The 25531-nt window shown below is 40.7% G+C and overlaps 1 protein-coding gene across 1 annotated transcript in view; it reads right to left on the reverse strand.

Annotated features, from left to right (window-relative positions):
• LOC126417434 (putative inorganic phosphate cotransporter) overlaps positions 1-25531 on the reverse strand; it is a 167888-nt gene that overhangs the window by 35055 nt on the left and 107302 nt on the right. The window contains exons 4-7 of the mRNA XM_050085117.1: positions 20039-20126; positions 6665-6888; positions 319-468; positions 104-236 (exon numbers count right to left, since the gene is read on the reverse strand). Of these exons, the coding sequence (XP_049941074.1) occupies positions 104-236; positions 319-468; positions 6665-6888; positions 20039-20126 (595 nt within the window). The remainder of the gene's footprint in view (positions 1-103; positions 237-318; positions 469-6664; positions 6889-20038; positions 20127-25531) is intronic.

Below are 25531 nucleotides of genomic sequence, written 5' to 3' on the forward strand. Positions count from 1 at the left end.
AGAGAGAGAGAGAGAGAGAGAGAGAGAGAGAGAGAGAGAAAGAGAGAGAGAGATAATTAACTATTTGACAGACAAAAACATAACTATGTTTATTGTACTGTACCGATGGAATTGAAGAGCTTCCTGAGTGTTCCTAAGGATAGACACTTCTTCCGTTCCAAGATATAAGATACCCCGCTAAACACAAAGCTGAGTCCCCACATCACAAGATATGGCAGAGCTGACAGCAGACTGTTCTGAAAAGATTTTTCATGATAGCACAAGACTCACTTTTGAGAGAAGCAGTAATTGTGAAGTTCTCTAGTGATGTGAACTTACTGATTGGATGTTGAAACCCAGTACTCTATCCATATAAGTGGGCATCTGCGTCAATAAAGTCCAGAATCCCCAGTTTTGTGTGCAGTGAGCTATTATGAGAGATATCATTGGTGGAGAAGTGAATATGGCCTTCCATGGTGTGGGCAGCTTCTGTAAGCACATCAGAAATTTACAATATTATGCAATATTAAGATGAATGTGAGATCTCCATTCTGTTGTGATTCTGTTTCTACTGCTGCAGTAGAGAGTCTGAAAACAATAGTAAACAGATAAAAATCACCTGGACACAAATAAACAACAAAGGCTACTATGAAAATAAGAGTGAAACAATATTAGAAGTAGTGATATAAGGGTACTGAACATTAAATAAAAAATAAAAGCAAATAAGAAACATGACATATGTGGAGAAATAGAACTAAGATACTGAAAGAAGGAAAATCTGTGTTATTTCTTTGTCATTTCAACAGATTTTTCAGAAATTAAAATATCATTTATTACTTTTTTGTGGCTACATACCTGAAGGAACTATGTGAAAACTAATGCATCTAAATCATAGTTTTTTGTATGTTCATTGTTTCTCTGCCAACTCCACTTGCAAATTTTGTAGTGGCGTCTACATTGTTTTCATTGATCAGTACTGTTGCATTTACCACACCATATTCCCAACCTAAACTGGATCCACTAGCACCTTCCTACAACTTGTCTGTTATTTTACATTTATTGGATACACCATGACCAATGTACTTCTGTTTAGCCACCATTGTGAAGGACACAATAACAGCATGCTTGATTAAATGAACATTATACACAAACATGAAAAATATGCAAACAGACAGAGGGACTGGCCAGTACATACCTTAGTTCAGTACAGCTGGCAGCTATAAAAAAAATCCAACAAAAATAAATAATAAACATAGCTTTTAGAAACTTATTCTTCATCAGGGAGGAGAGAACTGGGAAGAAATAGAAAGAAAGGAAAGTTGATCTAGTCACTCAGAATATGTATTATGAGGTAACAAAGAGTAAGTAAGCAAAGACAAAATAAAGTGTCAAAGGGAAATCAAAGATAGTACATTGTAAGTACTGTGCTAGTTTCAAAGCAAAGATAGCTGAATAATGCTAAGTAAGAAGAGAAAGATACCAATGTAAATGGACATACAGTGACCACATGTCAGTTGATAGATGGTGTGTTGGTTTGCATGTGGCCCTGCCTTAAATGATATATGTTTTGCCAGTGGTGGGCTGGAGTAGCTGGTTATGGGGGGATGCAGGTGGCAGGTTTTGCAGTGGTGTCAGTTACAGTGGTAGGAACCTGCAGTTAGGGAAGGTGGTTTGGGAATATCATAAGATTCGACAAGGATGTGGTCAGGCTGGTCCTCTTTATGGAATTTTGGTAATAGGTAGAAGGTACAGGTGTGTGGTTCAGGTGGAGTTAGTAGATCTGTGGAGGCAGTTGTCAGGCCTTGTGAGAGGTGTAAGGTTTTTAGGATTTTCTCTATCCCAGCCTACATCTACATCCATACTCTGCAAGCCACCTGATGGTGTGTGGCTGAGGGTATTTTGAGTACCTCTATCGATTCTCCCTTCTATTCCAGTCTCGTATTGTTCGTGGAAAGAAAGATTGTTGGTATGCCTCTGTGTCTCTCTGATTTTATCCTCATGGTCTCTTTGCGAGACATACATAGGAGGGAGCAATATACTGCTTGACTCCTTGGTGAAGGTATGTTCTCGAAACTTCAAGAAAAGCCCGTATAGAGCAACTGAGCGTCTCTCTTGCAGAATCTTCCACCGGAGTTTATCTCTAACCTCCATAATGCTTTTGCAATTACTAAATGATCCTGTAATGAAGCACGCTGCTCTCTGTTGGATCTTCTCTATCTCTTCCATCAACCCTATCTGGTACAGGTCCCACACCAGTGAGCAGTATTCAAGCAGTGGGCAAACAAGTGTACTGTAACCTACTTCCTTTGTTTTCCTTAGGATTCTTCCAATGAATCTCAGTCTGGCATCTGCTTAACCGACAATTAATTTTATATGGTCATTCCATTTTAAATCACTCCTAATGCGTACTTCCAGATAATTTATGGAATTAACTGGTTCTAGTTGCTGACCTAGATGGAGGGAATGAGGTCTCGTGGAACAGTTCTGCAAGTTGAGTTTTCTCTCTATACAAACATCACACAAATCGTGGTCCTCTGCCTTTGAGCTCTACCTCTCCCAACACCTACCTGAATGCCTTCTGATAACCTCATTTCTTTCGTCACTTACTAACTTCATCCTCACCTTTAATTACTTCATTTCTTTTGATCAGACTTACAAACAAATTAGGAGGACAGCAATGGGAACCAGGATGGTGCCACCCTGTGCTAACCTTTTTATGGGCCTCATTGAAGAGGCACTCCTTAAGACCCAGCTGTTGCATCCCCTGGCTTGATATAGGTTTACTGATGACATGTTTGTGGTTTGGGATCATGGTGAAGAAAACTTCATTAACTTACTTCAAAATCTCAACTCCTTTTCTAACCTTGATTTCACATGGTCCTTCTCCAGAACCCAGGCCACCTTCTTGGATGTTGACCATCTCATTGAGGCTCACATCCAATCCCTTGTGCATATCATATCCACAAACAAACAGCAGTAGCTCCACTTTGACAGCTACTATCTTTTCCACATCAAATTCTCCCTTCTTTACAGCCTAGGTATCTGTGTTAAACTTATCTGTTCCAGTCACAAATCCCTCAAAAGCTACATCAATAACCTTTCTAATGCTTTCCTCTCTGACAATTACCCTGCAGGCCCTGTCCATAAGTACATCTCCTGAGAAGTTTACTCCTCTCCTTCTGGCAACTATGTTCCTACCTCCAGGCCACACAGAAGCATCCCCTTCATCACCCAGTACCAACCTAGCCTTGAATGCCTCAACACATTGCTCTGCCAGAGCTATAACTTTCTCAAGTTGAGCCTGAAATGAGATCATCCTTCCAAATATCCTTCTCACACCACCAATAGTGGCCTTTCATAGTCCTCCTAACCTCTGCTACAGCCTTGTCAAAGTGTATGACATTCCCAAACCACCTTCCATACCTAAAGGTTCCTATCCCTGTAACCTACCCCACTGCAAAATCTGTCCCATGCATCCCCCCCCCCCCCCCCCCCAACCTCCTACTCCAACCCCAGTATTGACAAAAATGTACAATTCAAGGCAGGGTCACATGTGGAACAACACACAACACATCATTTTTCAGCTGGTGTGTGTTCACTGTGCAGTCTTCTACATAGTTATGACAACCCCAAAACTGTCTGAGCTAATGAAAGGGGGATGATCAATACACAGTGGCGAAGCATGCCCTCCAGTATAACTCTTGTGACCTAGGAGCCTGCTGCTCCACAGGAAGCATTTGGATCCACCCAGTCAACACGAGTCCTTCAGAGCCACACAGATGGGAACTTGCTCTCCAAGATACCCTTTCATATTGCCACCCCCTGGACTCAACCTAAATTAACCTACTCTATCCTCCTCTTTGGTCATTTACTCATTTATTTACTTTTCATTTTTCATCTTATCATTTTTCATCTTTTTCCATTAGTTATTTAATTTATCACGCTATCTTTCTCTTCTTACTTACTATCATTCATCTATCTTCTGTGCTTTGAAGTTGGCACATTATTTATGATGCACTATCTTTGACTTCCCACTCACACCCTTTACTCCATCTTTGCATACCTTTCCCTTGTTACCTTACAAGCTAGGTTGTGAGTGACCTACACCCACTTTCCCTCCTTTCCCTTTCTTCCCTTCCTCCTCTCCAATGAAGGAACAAGTTTCTGAAAGATAGATTTTTTTAATTTATTTTTGTTGGCTTTTTTTGTGTGACTGTCAGCTGTTCTGAAACTCTCATAGGCGGAGATTCAGGTGTCAACATAGAAGAGCAATAATGATGTTGGCATGGACTGGGAAACTGCCAAACTACCAGCTGCATGGAGTGCATACAAATTTGAATTTGCTAACTGGAACTCTTTTAGTTAACTGATGTTTCAGCAGATCAAAGTTTTGATAATTAATGCTCTGCAGATGTGATATTAAAACAGGGATTGTGTGCACATACATTATCTAAGACTTTAATTAATTGTTTTGAGAAATGCATAGTACAGACTGTACAGTAACGTATTTTTTACAAAGGTAGTTTGTAAAGTTCTTGGAATGGAATAGAAAAAAGATATACCTCAGTGAAACCTCAATTGTAGTCTTCCTAGACTAAAAAAAAAAAAAAAAAAGGTTCAAATGGCTCTGAGCACTATGCGACTTAACTTCTCAGGTCATCAGTTGCCTAGAACTTAGAACTAATTAAACCTAACTAACATAAGGACATCACACACATCCATGCCCAAGGCAGGATTCAAACCTGCGGCCGTAGCGATCGCTCGGTTCCAGACTGTAGCACCTAGAACCGCACGGCCACTCCGGCCGGCCCCATCTCGAAAATTAGGTTCCTCCAGGCCTGCAAAAAACCCTTCAACTTCAGCTTTCAGTTATTTGTTTGAAGAGAATCTGCATCCACTGAGGATAATTTTGAGCCTTGGGAAGAAATGAAAGTCTGGTGGAGTGAAACCAGGTGAATAAAATGGGCATGGCATCAATTTTTCTTAGTTAATGTATTTTTGCTATGGTAATGATCTTTGTGTGCAAGTACACATAGTCTTCAGAATGAGATTTTTACTCTGCAGTGGAGTGTGTGCTGATATGAAACTTACTGGCAGATTAAAACTGTGTGCCGGACTGAGACTTGAACTCAGGACCTTTGCCTTTTGCAGGCAGGAGAGCTTCCGTAAAGTTTGGAAGGTAGGAGACAAGACACTGGCAGAAGTAAAGCTGTGAAGACGATGAGTGAGTCATGCTTGGGTAGCCTCGATGGTAGAGCACTTGCCTGCAAAAGGCAAAGGTCCTGAGTTCAAGTCTCGGTCCAGCACACAGTTTTACTCTGCCAGTAAGTTTCACATTGTCTTAATGGAAGGTGACTTGCTTCCTTGCCAAATAGGGTATTTTTTCATATGTTTCATTGTAGTTGGTCCAGGATATTAGTTCAGTATTGTGCCATAATTGTCTGACCAGTGAGAAAATAGTCAATCAGGAGAATCCTTTTGGCATCCCAGAAAACTGACGCCTCGACCTTTCAGGATGACCATAATAACTTTGTTTTCTTTAGTGCTGATGAATCAACTAATGTTTTGTCTCTGGGATATAGTAGTGGATCAGAGTTGCATGTGTGATCACAAACCAGCCCAAAAAATGTTTTTAGTTGTTCTGAAAATCCATCAAACATTCTGATGTGTTTCTGACGGTTTCTCATATCCAGTTCCACAGTTGAAATGTGGTATGCTCATTCACATGACATCCCTACAGCTTCATAAATTTCTCACACTTTCAGTCAGTGATCCTCCATGACCGTTTTGTGCACTTTTGCAATAATTTCTGGGATAGTGGCAGGTCTTGGCTGATCACTAAGCAGATCGTCATCTAAGCTGTCCTGACCAAATTTAAACTCATTTGTTTACTAGGCAACAGCTGAATATGAAAGTGCAGAGCCCCCAGTGTTTTCTAAAAATTGGCATGAATTTTCTTATCTTTTATATCTTTCTTTATGAAGTACTTAATCACTGCTTGAATCTTGATTTTTTTTTTCTACCAGGAAAGAAAAGAGAGATGTTCACATCACAGATCTCTACCAGAGCACCGATGCATCCTGTATTTACTCTTAAAGGATGACATACTATTACATGGTAATCCATTTGTGCTAATGCTGACTTCAGATAGTGATTCCATGAACTTCTCAAACTGCCCTCATATTTTTAAAACCAGTTTTGATCCTCAATGACCATCTAGCTAAGAAGGAAAACAATAAAGACTCTTTATGCCATACATAACTCCGTGTAAGATGAACTACTTGAGTTCAATCAAACTAATATAGTACATCAAAAAGAACTAAATTTTCAGAAATAAAGCACTGTGACCCAATCAGTGGCAGAGGAGCTATCCCCCTGCCATTGGATCGACCACAGCATTTCACTTTTCAAATTTTTTTTTTTTTTTTTTTTTTTTTTTTTTTTTTTTTTTTTTTTTTTTTTTACACTATAAATTTGACTGTACTTAAGTATTTCCTCTTACATGGAATTATGCAGGACATGTGAAGTCTTTGTTGTTTTCTTTTTTTACCTGCACGAGGGTCAAGGGCTGAAATCAGTTGTAATAAATAACAAATACAATAAGCTCTGTGGTATGCATTTCTCAAAATATATTTCTACTGCTAAGTGTCACCTGAAAAATTGTATAATTAAGTTATTGGCTTACCTCTTTACCATGAGCAGTTTGTGCTAATGATTTTTCAATATAAATTCTCTCCACTCTGGAAATGTATTTGTGCTTTGCAGGAGTGTCTGCTCCCAAAATAAAATACAATAGTGACCATGCCACAGCCACTCCACCAAATACATAGAAAATGGAAGGCCAACCCATATTGCTATTTGCTAAGAGGCCAGATGCAGGCATCGCAATCACTGTTCCCAGTTGAGAACCTATGTGAAAAGAATCAGTCAGTTAAATTATATATAATACTATTAAGCTATAACAGTTAAACAGGAGTCATAGGAAAGATTTGGTAGGACACACAATTTAGAATGTGCAGTATTTTCCCCAGCATTCTTTGATGTTAAAGGTTCCCAAATTGTACTTGTCTGGTTAATTTCTATTTATTTATTTATTTACACAGAAGTGCCAAAGAAACTGGTATGGGCATGCATATTGTAGTACAGAGATACGTAAACAGGCAGAATATGGCGCTGTGATCAGCAACACCTATATAAGACAACAGGTGTCTGGCACAGTTGTTAGATCAGTTACTGCTGTCACAGTGGCAGGTTATCAAGATTTAAGTGAGTTTGAGCGCGGTGATATAGTTGACGCGTGAGCAACGGGACACAGCATCTCCGAGGTAGTGATGAAGTGGGGATTTTCCAATGTGACCATTACAAAAATGTACCGTGAATACCAGGAATCTTGTAAAACATTAAATCTCTGACATCGCTGCAACTGGAAAAAGATCCTGCAATAATGGGACCAACAACAACTGAAGAGAATCATTCAACGTGACAGAAGTGCAACCCTTCTGCAAATTGCTGTAGATTTCAATGCTGGGCCATCAACAAATGTCCGTGTGTGAACCATTCAATGAAACATCACTGGAGCCAAAGGCCCACTCATGTACCCTTGATGAGTGCACGACACAAAGCTATACGCCTCACCTGGGCCCATCAGCACTGACATAGGACTGTTCGTGACTGGAAACATGGTTGGATGAGTCTTGTTTCAAATTGTGTTGAGTTGATGGATGTGTAAGAGTAAGGAGACAATCTCATGAATCCATGGACCATGCATGTCAGCATGGGGGGTGGGGGGGGGTGTTCAAGCTGGTGAAGGCTCTGTAATGGTGTGGGGCGTGTGCAGTTGGAATGATATGAGACACATGATACATACAGATATCACCCTGACAGGTGACACATGTGTAGGCATTCTGTCTGATCACCTGCATCCATTCATGTCCATTGTGCATTCCAACAGACTTGGGAAATTCCAGCAAGACAATGTAACTCCCCACATGCCCAGAATTGCTACAGAGTGGCTCCAGGAACATTTTTCTGAATTTAAACACTTTTGCTGGCCACAAAACTCCCCAGACATGAAAATTATTGAACACATCTGGGATACCATGCAATGTGCTGTTCAGGAGAGATCTCCACCACCTTGTACTCTTACAGATTTATGGACAGCCCTGCAGGATTCATGATGTCAATTCCTTCCAGCACTACGTAAGACATTAGTTGAGTCCATGCCACAGCATGTTGCAGCATTTCTGCATGGTCGCAGGGTACCTACACACTATCAGGTAGGATTACCAGGTTCTTTGGCTCTTCAGTGTATTATTAGTCTGCAGGCAGTTTTCAGGCTAAGTAAGACAATGTCCACAACTGCATCCATATATTATTGGTAAACAACAAAAAGCTTATATTATTCCTTCAATGCTTGAATATTATTTGACATACCTGAGATGGTAGAAACACTTAAAGCGATGTATACATACAGGTGAAAAGACATTTTTCAAATAACATGTGAATTTACAGTTAAACATCTCAAGACTCTTCAGAAACACAGGGAAAGAAGCTATTACATTAAACCTAAATTGTAAGATCAGTTGCAGTGTGGCTCAATGGCACAAGGAGTAAGTATCCGACTACATGTTCAAAAATCTGGAGTTCAGTCCTCTGTTAGTCTTGGATTTTTGCTTCCTTCACCTTCGGCAATGTGTTGTTAACGTGTGAAATGCCAAACTGCTCCATGGTTCAGGGTCTATTTAAAACTATATTCCCATATAACTGCCTCAGAAAGTCAAGAGAACAGAAACATACCTAGTAAAGCACAATATCAAACTGACCTTCAGGCCGAAGACAGCTTTAGTTTACTTGCATGCAGGATGCTGTGATTTTCTTATTCTAACATTATAATCAGGCGTTTCATTTTAGCAATAGTACATCATCTCAGTCAGTCTCTCTCTCTCTCTCTCTCTCTCTCTCTCTCTCTCTCTCTCTCTCTCTCTCTCTCTCTCTCTCTGTCTCTCTTTCTCTTTTATTAGACTGCAACTGTCTAATGCCATATTGTGGTCTGTTAAGGAAAGTTAGTTCACTATTTAGAAATCTATTCAGTTATTTTTGTATTTCGTTCAGTTTTTTACATATTTATTTATTCTTTCAGGGATCACAATCAGAATGATATATGATTTGTCATCATAAGACAATGAAAATAAATATCTCCGATATACATACACACAAAATAAACATGTATGTTTATGAAATACAACAGGTTGTCAACAGTGGTCTTGCTGAAAGAATCAATCTGGCATTTGTTAAAAATGTTTTAGGAAGTCCGCAAAAAGTCTAAATCAGGATGGCAGGATAGAGAGAACTCCATGCTCCCAAATATGAAGTCAGTGTCTTAACAATTGCACTGCCTCATTTGGTTGGTCTCTGTCACACAGTGTTTTCTTGGTCACATAATTTATGCAAAATATCATATAATAAAGTGTAAACCCTGAAAGAAAATCCTCAGATGTGTCAGGCTTAGCAGGCCAGCAGATGAGAAAAAAGTTGTTATTGCTTTCAGTAAAAGAATGAGCCTCGGATTAAAAATACGTAATGTAGACAGCACTTCTTATACCACTGGAATGAATGATGGCTCTTCACAGCCTGAAGAAAAACCAAGGAAAGCAAGAAGATACACTAAACAAGAACAGGAAACTAGAACCCAACAAAAAAACAAAAATAAGTTGAGAGTGGGAACATTAAATGTAATAACCTTTACAGGAAAGACTGTAGAGATTGTAGACATGATGGAGATGAGAAAGATTCATATCCTTGGATTGAGTGAGACCAAGTGGAAGGGAAAAAACTCTAAATTGCTGAGAGGTGGGTACAAATTATACTGGCAGGGGCACAATAAAGAGGTAAAAAATGGAATGGGGTTTGTGTTTCACAAAGGCATTGACCCAGTTACAGATATTGTAAGTGAAACGATAATTAGAACAAGACTGAACTTGGGAAAGAATAGTTTTACTCTACTCCAAGTGTATGCACCTCAGCAAGGGTGCAGTGAGGAAGAAAAAATGAAATTCCTTGAAGATCCAGAAGACCAAGTAAGAGAAGATATCATTATGGTAATTGGGGATCTGAGTGCTCTGAATGGCATGGTTAGAGATGGATACAAGGAAGTGATGGGCCCTTTTGGATACGGATGATGAAATGTTGCGGGTGAAGAAATTTTAAATCTGTGCATAAAGAATCATCTTTCAGTGAAGAATACATTCTTCAAGAAACAAGATAGCCATAAGATTACTAGAGATGGCTGGGATGCCAAATCTAAGACAGTTATAGACTATATATTAACAGACAAATTAATTGGAGGAAAAGTAAGGGACACTAAAGTCATACCAAGTGAGCACTTGGATAGTGACCACAGGTTACTAGTAGCTGATCTAAATTATAAGATCAAAAGTTTGAACGCTGTACAAAGAATGCCAAAAATTAGGGAGTGGAAGTTGAAAGAAGAAGAAAATAATAAAAATTACCAAAATATAGTAGCACAAAAATGGTCAAAAAATGAAAGGGTAGTGCAGAGGAAGAGTGGAACCTATTTAAAACATCAATAATTAATGGTGCTGTGCAGATATGCGGCAAAACAAAGGGTAAAGTGAAAGTTAAAGAAACCAGTTGGTGGAACGACAGAGTAAAGAACACAATTAAAAAACATAATACGGCAAAGAGAAACATGGAGTTTGAAAAAAGAAATCAGAACCAGGGGCTGGTGCCAAAAGATGAACACAAGCTGGCAACACTGGAGAAGGAATACCAACTAAAGAAACTCCAAGAAAAAAGAAAATTGTGAAAGATGAAAAGGAGAAGAGTTCAGAAATATTCACCCAGAAACTAGAGCAGGATAGCAAAGGGAACCAAAAACTGCTATATGGGTTATTTAAAAGTAAAAGATCTGATAGAGAAGACATAAAAGCGATTGAAACAGAGTATGGGGATATTATCAGGGACAGGGAAGGTATCAGAGAAGAGATGAAGAATTATTTTGAAATCTTACTGAATTGGGAAGGTGCACAAAAAAGTGACACCAAAGTCATTGAATTAGAGGAGTGGGATCCAATCTCTTTGTTGTTGTTGTTGTTGTGGTGTTCAGTCCTGAGACTGGTTTGATGCAGATCTCCATGCTACTGTATGCTGTGCAAGCTGCTTCATCTCCCAGTACTTACTGCAACCTACATCCTTCTGAATCTGCTTAGTGTATTCATCTCTTGGTCTCCCTCTACGATTTTTACCCTCCACACTGCCCTCCAATGCTAAATTTGTGATCCCTTGATGCCTCAGAACATGCCCTACCAACCGGTCTCTTCTTCTAGTCAAGTTGTGCCACAAACTCCTCTTCTCCCCTATTCTATTCAATACCTCCTCATTTGTTGCGAAACTGAGAATTTCCTGAAACAGATGAAAAGGGGAAAGCAGCTGGAGTAGATGAGCTGACAGCAGATGTGATTAAAGCCGCAGGAATCCATAGAGTGCAATGGTTACACCAGATGCTGGGGGTGATATGGAAAGAAAACGAAGTACCAGATGAATGGAAAAAAGAATTATAATACCATTGTTCAAGAAAGGTGACAGATGGAAATGCACCAACTATCGAGGAACCACACTGTTATCACACTGCCTTAAGATAATGGAAAAGGTCATAGAAAAAAGATTGTGGAAAATTCTAGAACACCAATTAGAGGACAACAGCATGGGTTCAAAACTAATAGGGGAACAATAGATCTCATTTTCTCCCTCGTCGCGTGGGGTAGCCTTGCAGTCTTAGGCGCCTTGCCACGGTTCGAGCAGCTGCCTCCGTCGGAGATTCGAGTCCTCCCTTGGGCATGGCTGTTTGTGTTGTCCTTAGCACAAGTTAGTTTAAGTTAGATTAAGTAGTGTGTAAGCCTAGAGACCGATGACCTCAGCAGTTTGGTCCCATAGAACTTACCACAAATTTCCAATTTTCTCCCTCTGTCAGTTAATGAAGAAGTATTGGGAAAAAGGAAAGGACTTGATAGCAGTATTCATGGATTTGGAAAAAGTACATGATAGTGTACCAAGGGATAAAATATGGAAATGCTTGAGAAAACATAATGTTCCTTATTAATTAATGAAAGAAGTCCAGATGCTGTACGATGGTTGTGAGAGCAGTGTACAAGTAGGACATGGAAGATGGTTTAAGACAAAGAGAGGTGTTCAGCAAGGCAGTTCACTCTCCCTTTTATTCTTCATTACACTTATGGACACAATCATGAAAGAAATCAAGGAAGAAGAAAATGAAGATCTCAGTGCTTTTGTTTTTGCTGATGACATTGTCATTTGGGCACAGACAGAAATGGAGGTTCGGAGGAGACTAGATTACTGGAACACAAAATTTAAAAAAAAAATCAAGTTAATTGTGAATAGGAACAAGACAGTGGCAGTGGATATGAGCAGGACACCTATACCTTGTAACATCATACTGGAGGAGGAGAAGGTTGAATGTGTGAAAAGCTTTAATTATTTGGGTAGCATCATATCATGTGATGGAAGTTCCAAACTAGAAATTTTAAACAGAATAACAAAAGGATCCTAGCTTTTTCCACCAAGTAAGAAATCTAATCTGGGACAAGGAAGTCCCTCTAAGAGCCAAATAGACCATGTATAAAACTTATCTCCTGTCAATCGTGATGTATAGTCTAGAGGACTGTGACATAAATAAGAGAGCAGAGAGTCAAATACAAGCATGTGAAATGAAGTTCCTTAGGTCAGCTCTACAAAAAACTAGGAGAGACAGAGCCAGGAATGATTATGTAAGGAGACACCTGCAGGTGACATTGCCTACAGAGGAGAGGATGAGTGCTTTGAGATTGAAGTGGTTTGATCATGTGAAGCGAATGCACACGACTCAAACTCCATGCCAGTATTTGGAGATGGAGGTACCAGGAAGAAGACCAATTAGGCAGCCTAGAAAGGGATGGATAGACCAGGTTAAGGAAGATCTCAAGAGGAGAGGAGTAACATGGGATATAGTGGAGAAGGAAAAGCTATACCAGGACAGAAACCAATGGAGGCTTATCGTTCACCAAGTTCCTATCTGGCTCACTGGAAGGAAATCCTGATGATGATGATGATGATGTCGTTAACAATTTCACTGCCTCATTTGGTTGGTCTCTGTCACACAGTGTTTTCTCAGTCACATAATTTATGCCAAATGTCATATCATCATTCATTTCTCCATGTCTTCTCTTCAGTTCATCTGGAATAATGAGTCAGCATGCAACAGTTGCTTCATCAGGAAAGAGGGAAGGAGAGGGAAAGACAAAAGGATGTGGGTTTTAAGGGAGAGGGTAAGGAGTCATTCCAATCCCAGGAGCAGAAAGACTTACCTTAGGGGGAAAAAGGGACAGGTATACACTCGCACACACACACATATCCATCCGCACATACACAGACACAAGCAGACATTTGTAAAGGGAAAGCCACTCCTGCATCTGTGCAGCACGCTAATGCCCATGCTGAGGCAGCACCTGGACCTAGTGCTGCCTGCCGTGCCAGAATGAAACCTCTGCGGTTCTTTGACCACACTACATATGCACATTCACCAGTCTCCCCCAGGCAACCCAGCTCCAATTTGCAGATGCCCTCTGATGCCATCGCCTCTCAGGTCGAGCCAGCACTTGCCTGCAGTGCTGCCTGCTGCACTGCATCCTAACCACCTTAGCTCGCTGACCATGCCACGCCACTACCTTGGTCAGGCAACTCAGATCCAGACACAGCTGACATTGGACGTCATTTTTTTTGCTTGGCACACCACCTTCCATGCAGCCTGTGCTGACACACTCTCAATCAGTCACTCCACCCCGCATGATGGTTTTGTCTTCTCAGCCATCAACACATTAACACTACACCCAGTCCTCTCGTTAGTCAGTGCTCCAGAGGTCTACCCCCTGACTACATCCACTTGGCGAAGGCAGGAGTGGATGAGTATTTACAAGCTGGCATCATTTACCCATCATACAGCAGCTGGGCCTCTCCCATCTGCCTCATCCCTAAGAAGGACAGTTTGTGAGGACTATCATGCCCTCAGTGCTCATACAGTCAGGGACAATTACCCAATCCCTAACATTCAAGACTTCACACACTATCTTGCTGATGCTAAAGTGTTCAGTGTAATTGACTGTAAGAAGGTGTATCTGCAGATACTGATGTACAAAGATGACTTTCACACAACTGCCATAATCACACCTTTTGGATTGTTTGGTTCCTTTTTATGCCTAAAAAACACTGCACAAACCTTGAAATGCTTTATAGACAGCCCACCTTTCAAATTTTCATTTTGTTACACGTATCTGAACGATATTCTCATTTTTTCGCCAGGCATGGACTCACACTTCACCCACCTCAGACTAGTTCTTTGTGCTCTCAAAGTCAATGGTGTAGTGGTCAACACTGACAAATGTCAACTGTGGCACAAGTCACCTTTTTGGGCCATGCCGTTTTCTCAGGATAGTCAATTTCTATCACCATCACTCCCCTGTCCATCACTGCTGACAATAGCAATTTAGCGATAGCAGCTGTCCTTTAGCAAGAAATCAACAGCTCCAATCAATCCTTGCACTTCTTCTCCCATAAGCTGTTTAATGCAAAGCACACCCCATGTTCAGCTTGCAACCAGGAGCTACTGCCCGTTTGTGAGGCGGTGTGGTATTTCACAGACAATATCAAAGGATGTCCCCTTGTCATTCACATCGGGCACCAGTCCCTAGCCAGTGCTACCAATAGCCTGTGCCTCCGCCATTACCATCTCGCAATTTACTATGGACATCCGTGTCACGTGAAATGCGCACACAACTTAGTCACTGACTGCTTGCCATGCGTTGGTGCCATCTTGTCCAAGATCAACTTCAACAAGCTCTTGAAGCTCAGCAGGACACGCCTGAGCTACAGGACCTCTTAAACAATGCCTCCACCACCTTCATCATTTAGCCTAAGTTTATTCCCTGTTCAACCTACCCTATCCTCTGCAACATATACCTGAGATGCACACACCCACTTGTCCCACAACATTTCTGCAGAATTATTTTCAACCTGTTTCACAACCTCGCCCATCCCAGTGTCAAACCTATTACTTGCCTTTTAACTTTTATATACTTTTTTTTTTTAATACTTTGGCCGCCTGTTAGCGAGACTGCAAGTAGTGGACGAGGGCCTGTGAACTGTGCCAGTGATGTAAAACCACATGGCACACTTAGCCCCTGATAGGCACCTTCCAGATACTGAAGGGACATTTCCAATGCATTCGTGTGGACCTGTGGATCTGGTCAGTGCCCTTCCCCCATCCAGCAACTACCACTACCTCCTCTCCACTGACCGGGTAACATGCTGGGTAGAGGCTACCCCCATCCAAGACATCACTGGTGAAATGGATGCCATTGAGTTTCAGCTGCCCCCTGCCTCCATAACCACAGACCAAGGTATGCAATTTGAGTCCTCACTGTTTGCCAAGCACTGTAAACAATGCAATATTAACCACTGCCTACCATCCTCAAGCTAATGTGCTTGTCAAGAAGTGGTATTGCAGCCTAAAGGCTCCTCTTATGTGCCACAAGGGCTGACTGGACTGATTCACTCCCATGGACACTGCTGGGTCCCACATGGCACATAAACAAGACCTCAGTGCCTCACTAGCCAGGTTTTATATGGGGAGACACCATCCCTCCCCAGTGATTTCATCTCTTCTAACCACCCCCATATGCCAACCCTGCTTCCCATCTTGGTTGACAGTGTGTGGTGTCACATTGCCAAACTTCACGTTCCCCCCTCCTCCCTACTATAATTTTCACCTCCAAAGGCCTTCCCACACATGACCATGCCATTCTGCATGATAATACTGTCCACACTGCACTCCAGCCCCAATGTGGCCCCAACACCTATGACATTATGCTTAATGGCAAGCTAGTCAAGTGCTCCAGCAACTGACTGAAACCTGCCCCCTGTGTCTGCGTCCTCTCCTTTCCAGATGCTACTCGATTTCTGCTGCTCCTACCTGGAGGATCTTAGCCTCACGATTACAGGCAAGGAGCTGGTAGTCACAGGGATCCATGAAGACTGCATGAGATAATTGGAGTCCCAGGTACACTATTTCTGAGAAGTTCTCACCTCACTTGATAACGTCAGTGCTGCAACTGTGCACATGCTGTTCACTGATGATGGCCACCTGGCCATCTCCACTACTTGCCTGCCCCTCCAGGCAGGGAGTTCCTCACAGACCCACCAAATACACAAGTACTGGAGGGAGACATTTTCCTCATCTCTCCCTCTCATGCTCACCCGCGTAAGCCATGCTATCCGTGCACCCCCTCCCCCCCCCCCCCCCCCATTTCCATGTCAATCATCTTTATACCCTGCTCCAGACCACACTAGCCTGCACTACAGCACTACAGACTCCTGGTCATTGCTTCCACACCGTGCTCTGTGGGAACTTTAGCATCTCTTGCCAGAGAAAGTGACTCACAGTCTTATCTCTGATTGTTGATGGAAGCAGTGGAGTTTTCTCTGTGACTCAAGTGTGTTATGTTGTGTCTCCTTGTATGTACTGAGTTTCTATAAAATAATGTGTGCTGTGTACTCCATACCACTGTGCTATCTATAATTCACTATCACTATGTACGGAGTTCCACACACTGTGAGATTTACCCACTTTCACAACAATTTCTGAGTTACAGTGTTGTCTAGTGATAGGAAAGAGCTGTACTGGTATGGATACTTACTAATGTGATTAATGTTTTAAAAATTAATCATGGTCAAGCTGTTGGGGTGATTAAAATTACTAAGTTGGAAAATAAGCTTACAAATCCATACTGCAGACAGACACACAGTCTAGAATGTCAGTGTGATTATTTTTGGGGGCTTGGCAACAAGTGAATTAATAAAACAACAAATGTGACCCTATATACTAGCATCCTTATATTAGAACCTTCACTTTCCAAGTCATGATGATACAAGTACTGAACAGTGTGGAACAGTAAAGGGCAGGATGCTGTGGATGGCAAGAGTCAAAGCACACTCATAATCATTATTATCAGCCATAGATCACCCATTGCCAAGTAAAGCCCCTCTGCAGACCACTCCAGGCCCTATGACCTTGAGCTATGGTAATGCTGCAAGCCATAGGTTTTTATATGTATAAATTAATAAGAGAGAGCAAAGGCTGGGCTGAGTGACATCTAGCTGACATACATGGTGGCTGTATAAAGTGAGACATATGCTGGAAGGAAGGCTGGGACAGCTGAGCCACAGATGGCTGTCCAACTGCTTACAGGAAATCCCGCATTGTTAAACACACCATATGGCCGATCGCTGGCAGGCAGCATGCTCACAGGATGAGTTTATGAGCGTATCTAACACTAAATTATATATTCACAAAAAAGAAAAACAAAAAATCACAATAGAATGACAATCCCAATAAAGATCTCACTACTTATGTACCACACTGAATTTAGTAATGTTGTTGAGATTATATATGTTGTTTATGAAAAGAAATGTTCATGACTGCATTCTTTCTTCAATCGAATGACATGTCATATAAAGGAGAATGAAGATAGCTATAGAAAGAGACTATGTGACATACTGTTACTCTAAAAGAGGAATTAGTTATAAACAAAAATATCCCACTACAATGGTTGTGTCCCAAAACAGGAAGTCCATCACAATTATAAAACAACTTAGCCTCTGAATAAATAGTTTATATTATTGTCATTTATTAGTATAATGCAATTGTGCAGAGGTGTGTTGTTACTTGTTGTGAGTTATCATGAACAACTGTATTGATATTTATATGTGACTGTTACTCAACCGACTGTATGAACTAGATAAATGTGGGGAATTAAATGACATTAGCGAGTTAGAGTACTGGACCGAGACATTGCACAAGTAAAACATTACCTGTGTAGAAACTGATTGTTTGCTTGGGCTGCTGTAATATTCATGTTTAATTATTTTGAATGCTAGTTTCAGTATGATCACCAATTGAGAGAATGTTTGTTGAATGTAATAAAAATTAGTTGAGTCAAAACTTGTATCAGGATACATCATTGTCCACATAGATCATTCCCAAATTCTCATTTGATGTTCCATATTGTGCTGTAAATTGCTCGTTGACTGTTCAGGAGGCTGGATTGTTGTTATTGAATTAATATTTGGCTCATACAAGTGTGACTGGCCACTAGTCCAAAAGTTGTGCTACTGAATGTAGTAAATGGTTGTGTGCCTGCCCACTGGTAGTTGTACCAGAGACATAGCTATTGGTTGCTCTCACCATAGTGTCATCAGCTGTAGAATGTAATGCTGCACTGCATTACTTTAGCCAAAGTGCATGTACCAGTAGTGCTGTGTAGTTAACATATAGGTGAACATAAACCATGTTTTCTGAAGTAATTTGTGTCCCAGGAGTAATCATTCAGAATCAACTAACTCTACACAAGATTCCTGCAATGCTATGAGTGAATACTAAAGCTGTACCACCTGATGATGCATCATTATGTGAACTGAAACTGGTAATGAGAAATAAGAATTCTACCAACACAAAAAGTGACTGTTTGCAGTCATTACTCAAAACCTCAGTTCATTACAGTTACAGTGTTCACCCTGCATAATGGATGAAAGACCTACCATTCTTACTGCCACTTTTAATGGTTTTTTATTTCCTCAACTGAAGTTTTCTATATTTGTTTCCATTTACTTTTCATTTTTATCCACACTTTATGGTTAAACCGTCTAGAACTGTTCATGCTAATAGCATTAATCATGCAGTAACTGACACATTTATTGCAATACTGCTAAATCTGTTCCATATATGAAACTCAGATTTTACTTTCAAGCAGTTCGGACTATTATGTTTTGCTACAACCTATGTCTAGACCAATACTCTACGGAACACTATGAAATGTGCGCAGGAGAGTATTTCCCACTTATCACATATTAAGATGTTTTTCTTTCCATTTGCATATGGAATGTGGGAAGAATGGCTGCTTTGCTGCCACTGGGCAAACTAATAGTTTTAAGCTCGTCATCAAGGTTCTTGCAGGAATTATATGTAAGGGGCTGTAGCACAAGTGCTGCCTACATGACATCTCATGGGAAAAAACCTTTGGTAACAACCCACAGACTGAAAGCCTGGCACAGCTGACTGAAGTAGGCAGTTTAAAACACAAAAGTAATCTTCTGAGATATCACTTTATTCCTGACTTTTCCATGAACTCTCCTGCATAGACATGATGTTTAAATGTAAGTATTTGATGACTTCAACAAATGCTAACTGTCTTAGACAGCTTGTAATGCATTACATGATCACATTCTTTAATGAAATACCTGATACTGGGTGTATTTTTTGTATTTACATCATTTTTCTCACAGAATATGTTTCATTGAGCTACAGTGAGCTGTAGTTAAATGTGCTCATAACATTTTATATTTATTTTCTGTTGATTTCAGGTTAGTTTTCATAACACATTGTGTTTCAGTAATAGGTGGTTGTCAATAGAAGAAATGCATTGTTTTAATAGCCTTTCATTTAATTTTTTTATTTTAAATTTCTGCAATATATGCAGAAATGTAAACAATGATGTAAAATTACTGTGAAAACACTAGTACTAAATTTTTAATGGATTTTTATGGAATATTAGAAGTGTAGCTTCACAAACATTTATATAATTCGTTAGCTATTTTTGGATATTGTTTTTCCGAATATTAAGATTGAAATTAACTCACACAAAAATCTTTCAGTAGTGAAAGGGGACTGGTCAGTTGGCCTCTTCAGTTTGACACCAGTGTCTGTGTTCAGTTACCCAGACTTTCATTAATAAGGTCAGCTTCCATATATCAATTTTATTTATGAAAGTAGAAACAATTTTTTTCACTAAAACAAATCATGCATTGTCCCAGTCCAATAAAATATTACTAAGATGAGAAGAGAAATGGAGTGCAAATTTTAATTTGATCTGTCATTAATTTGTTCATACAGACTTTTCTGTCATCTTTGTCCCAACAACAAATGAAAAATATTTACCAGCATATACAATTGTTGCCGAGCGACCATTCTCATCTGGTGGAACCCACCTAGCCAGCAGTGCGTGGACAGATGGGTAGATGCATCCCTGTAATTGGAGAAAAGAAACTAGAGAATTTCCATAATTATATTTCATAATTTTCATCAATAAATAAAGACAAAACAACACTGTTACATGTTTTCCTGTAAAACTGTTATACTTACAGAGCTTGAATATCTACATTGATATAGACTTTGTGAGGTTTCAGAAATTCCAGAAACAGATGCAGCTAACAGGACATATTTATTACTGAAAATTATGCAGACTTCATTTTATATTGCTCATACTTCACCCAAATCATTTAAGACACTTCCTAATAATAGTTTCTTGCTTGTGAACGTATCTATAAGAAATGAAAAGTAAGAAGTAGAATAGCTTTCTTCACAGAGATGCTAATAAGCCTGTTGCAGACACATAAAATATTTTGCAATAAGATCTGAACTTTCTGAAATTTAGATTGTAACATCTAGATATCAATTGAAAGGCAATCTTTATTTAACATTTCAACTCATAAAACGATTTCAGTTTCGATAATGTAAAACATTTAAGAAATTTGTACCTCTGTGCATGTCTTCTGCTTTTGTGGAAGTATGAGGCCTGGTTAAGGTGCTTCCACTGTAAGAGGCAGGCATTCACCGCACAGTGCTGTTCTCCCCATAAAGGTCTATACTGGAGCCAGGCTTACTTTCCCTCCCGCTTTTTCATTTTATTTCATTTTTCTCCTCACTTTTGCAACTAATTTAGGGACATTATATAGCATAAATTAAACACACTGCAGACCGTACATAGAAACAATGGAAACAAATCAAAACTGTTATGTTATGGGCCACAAGCGTTGTCTGCAATTATTGTCTGTTACAGTTAGCACTTGAGGTAGCAGAACAATGTGACAACTGTGAACAGAACGAAAGATGTGAACAAGCCCATTGTCTGATTGATGATTGCTATGGTAGCTGTCCTGTAAACAACTAGCCATCAATGACTTCGTTATTCTGATTCTGATATAATTGTGCAGAATGCGATCACATAAAACAGAATGTTACATAAAACTGAAGTCATACTCCAAGCTTCCTGCTGATTACCACCTTGCAAATCTGGACATCTGAAAATACTTCATGAAGTTTATAAAACGATTGTTTTAAATGGGTTGTTGCAAAAAGACCAAACTGTCACACTGTAACCCAGCCCAGACCTCAGGCTACATTGCAGGTCTGTCTATAACCACATCCACTTTTCTCCAACCCTCCATTTGTGTCACTAGTTCGTGCATATTCAAGCATTTGCTGTTCCTAACTTTCCTTCGGTCTAGACAAATATACAAGTTTTAGCCCAACTCTAATGTAATGAAATGAAAGTAAAACAAGGACCGCAAAAATATTACTAGGTGAGCTAGACTGTCACTAATCTTAATTGAAATGATGAGCTGTTAGACTCTGGGGGTATTCTGATTATCCATTTTGCCAAAGCGACCTACATTTTTTTACAGACCAATATCCCTGATTTCGGTCTGCAGCAGAATCTTTGAACATATTCTCAGTTCGAATATAATAAACTTTCTTGAGACTGAGAAGCTTAGTCAATGAAGCAGCGTGGTTTTAGAAAGCATTGCTCTGCGAAACTCAGCTTGCCCTTTTCTCACATGATATACTGTGAACAATGAATGATGGGAAACAGCCAGATTTCATATTTCTAGACTTCAGGAAGGCATTTAACACGGTGTCCCATTGCAGGCTGTTAACGAAGGTACAAGCATATATAAGATCAAAGATATGTGAGTGGCTCGAAGACTTCTTAAGTAATAGAACTCACAAGGGAACCTCCCCATCGCACCCCTCTCAGATTTTGTTATAAGTTGACACAGTGGATAGGCCTTGAAAAACTGGACACAGATCAATCGAGAAAACAGGAAGAAGTTGTGTGGAACTACGAAAAAAAAAGCAGAATATACGAACTGAGTAGTCCATGCGCAACATAAGCAACGTTAAGAATATTATGAGGTCAGGAGCGCCGTGGTCCCGTGGTTAGCGTGAGCAGCTTCGGAATGAGAGGTCCTTGGTTCACGTCTTCCATCGAGTGAAAATTTTACTTTCTTTATTCTCGCAAAGTTATGATCCGTCCGTTCGTTCATTGACGTCTCTGTTCACTGTAATAAGTTTAGTGTCTGTGTTTTGCCACCGCACCGCAAAACCGTGCGATTAGTAGACGAAAAGACGTGCCTCTACAATGCGCACCGAAAACATTTGCTCGCAAGGTCATAGGTCAACCGATACCTCCACAGGACAACACGTCTGATATATTCTATACGACACTGGTGACGGCATGTGCGTCACCTGACAGGAATATGTTGTCGACCCACCTAACTTGTACACTTGGCGAGTGGGTAAAAAGATTCTTCTACATTGCCGATTTAGGTTTTCTTATGGATGTGATAATCACTCCCAAAAAAGTGATGAAAACATAAGAGTTTGTCACATGAACTGCAACAAATGAATGCAATAGTTTCACAGTCGCACAGTTTTCCCTGTGCTCTGTCAAAACATATGTTTTTAACGTTTTCAAATTTTTCCGTGTGTAGACCGTCAAATCCTGCATGGGTCCAAGCAAATCTGAACATGTCCTGGAATTTTGGAGAGCGAAGTTGATTATGTTTGAGTGCCTTAACTTTGATAATCGTCTGAAAATAAAAAAATTTTCACTGGAGGGAGGCCTTTCGTTTCGCAGCTGCTCACGCTAACCACGGGACCACGGCGCTCCTAAGGTCAGGCAATCCTTTATGTTGCATACCTTGCGCATGGACTACTCAGTTTGTATATTTTGCTTATTTTTTTCATAGTTCCACACAACTTCTTCCTGTTTTCTCGATTGATCTGTGTTCAGTTTTTCAAGGCCTATCCACTGTGCCAACTTGTAATTAAATCTGAGGGGGGTGCGATGGGGAGGTTCCCTTGTCAGTATGTTGTCCTCAACAGCGAGTGTTCATCAGAGACAAGTGTATCGTTAGGAGTGCCCCAAGGAAGTATGGTCGGACCACTGTTGTTCTCTATATATATACAAATGATTTGGCGGATAGGGTGGGCAGCAATACGTGGTAGTTTGCTGATGATGCAGTGGTGCACGGTAAGGTGTTGAAGCTGAGCAGGAAGATACAAGACGAATTAGACAAAATTTCCAGTTGGTGTGATGAATGTCAGGTAGCTCTAAATGTGGAAAAATGGGAATGAGTACCAGTGTCCTGCTTGACACAGTCACGTCGTTTAAATATCAGGGCGTAGCATTGGAAAGCGATATGAAATGAAACGAGCGTGTGAGAACTGTGGTAGGGAAGGCGAATGGTAGACCGCGGTTTACTGGGAGAATTTTAGGATAGAGTGGTTCACCTGTAAGGGAGTCGCTGGTGCGACCTATTCTTGAGTACTGCTCGAGTGTTTGTGATCCGTATCAAGTCGGATTGAAGGAAGACATCGAAGAAATTCAGAGGCGGACTGCTAGATTTGTTACTTGTAGGCTCGAACAACAAGCGTTACGGAGATGCTTTGGGAAGTTAAATGGCAATCCCTGGAGGGAAGACAGAGATCTTTTCGAGCAACATTATTGAGAAAATTTAGAGAACCGGCATTTGAAGCTGACCGCCAAACGACTCTACTACCGCCAACGTACATTGTGCTTAAGGACAACTAATATAAGATACGAGAAATTAGAGCGTATACGAAGGCATATAGATAATTGTTTTTCCCTCCCTCTATTTGCGAATGGAACAGGAAAGGAAATGACTATTAGTGGTACATGCAACCCTCCGCCACGCACCGTAAGGCGGCTTGCGGAGAGATGTAGATATAGACGTAGATCTTTCGGTACCAGAGTATATCAATACGCGATTTTTAAATGGGCATTTTTAACTTCGTAAATCAAGTTATCTCTTATCAGTGGTATTATAGGGAAATTTGCAATGATGCACAGCAGATTGGAGTGGAACTGAACATGTAAATAATACTCTCATACAAACTTTTATTCATCAAGTGTGGTGTAATAAAACAGGTCACTGACAAACTTGCAGACTTTAGTCGAGAGATCCGCTTAGCAGTTTTTGGACTGGAAAGGGTCTTTCATAAAGCCAATGGGGAAAATGGTGGAGCATAATGAACAAAAGAGGGTTCGGCACCCATTCTACTTAATAAATGCTTTACGAAACCTATACGAAAACTTAGCAATGATGTTAGATATAAATAGAGAGCGGGGTAGGTCAGGGATGTGCATTTGGCCTACGCTTTTTAATATACGTGTACAGGATGTTTCAAAAGTGATGGTCAATAATTCACACATGGAAAGTACAGGCCAAAAATAGCTAAAAAGCTCCAATGAACATGGGTTCGCAAACCAACCGTTCCCGAGGTATCGCATTAATTCGAGTTGGGAACCAATTGAAAAAGCCCTGGATACCGCGGTATCTGCTTTGGTATCTCACGATTTGGGATCGATTATCTGTTTGTTCATGCATGCGCCAACTACACTTCCCCTTGCACCTTCGTGCACTGTGCCGTTACGACCTCACAAGCAGTTACGAACGTGGACAGAGGTTACACCAATGAAGAGAACGCTGACATGCACTTCACGTATGACAAAGCGAATGGCAGTGCCCTTGAGGCTGTGCGATTGTATGAAGAAGCTTTTCCTCTTCGCAGGCTGCCTGACAAGCGTATATTTAGCGGGGTACATCAGCGCCCTAGAGAAACCGGGAGATTCGCACACCATGTACGAGAAGATCGATCCAGATCCATAACATCCGATGTTGAGGACAGGGTGTTAGGCATTGTACACGAACGTCTGAGTACTTTAACAAGGAGGATCGCTACCCAAGAGTGTGTCCTGAGTCATAGCAGTGTGTGGCGGATTTTACATCGGCAAGTACTCTATCCATATCATCTCCAGCGAGTACAAGCCCTCAACAATGCGGACTTCCCTCCTAGAGAGAATCTGCCAATGAGTGCAACAAGAGTGTACGCTGAATACTATGTTTGTAAGCAGTATTCTGTTCACGGATGCGGCTAAATTTACCCGTGACGGTATTTGTAACTACATCTACATCTACATTTATACTCCGCAAGCCACCCAACGGTGTGTGGCGGAGGGCACTTTACGTGCCACTGTCATTACCTCCCTTTCCTGTTCCAGTCGCGTATGGTTCGCGGGAATAACGACTGCCGGAAAGCCTCCGTGCGCGCTCGAATCTCTAATTTTACATTCGTGATCTCCTCGGGAGGTATAAGTAGGGGGAAGCAATATATTCGACATCTCATCCAGAAACGCACCCTTTCGAAACTTGGACAGCAAGCTACACCGCGATGCAGAGCGCCTCTCTTGAAGAGTCTGCCACTTGAGTTTGCTAAACATCTCCGTAACGCTATCACGCTTGCCAAATAACCCTATGACGAAACGCGCCGCTCTTCTTTGGATTT

This window comes from Schistocerca serialis, chromosome 1, assembly GCF_023864345.2.
Source record: "Schistocerca serialis cubense isolate TAMUIC-IGC-003099 chromosome 1, iqSchSeri2.2, whole genome shotgun sequence".
In the NCBI taxonomy this organism is placed as follows: domain Eukaryota; kingdom Metazoa; phylum Arthropoda; class Insecta; order Orthoptera; family Acrididae; genus Schistocerca; species Schistocerca serialis.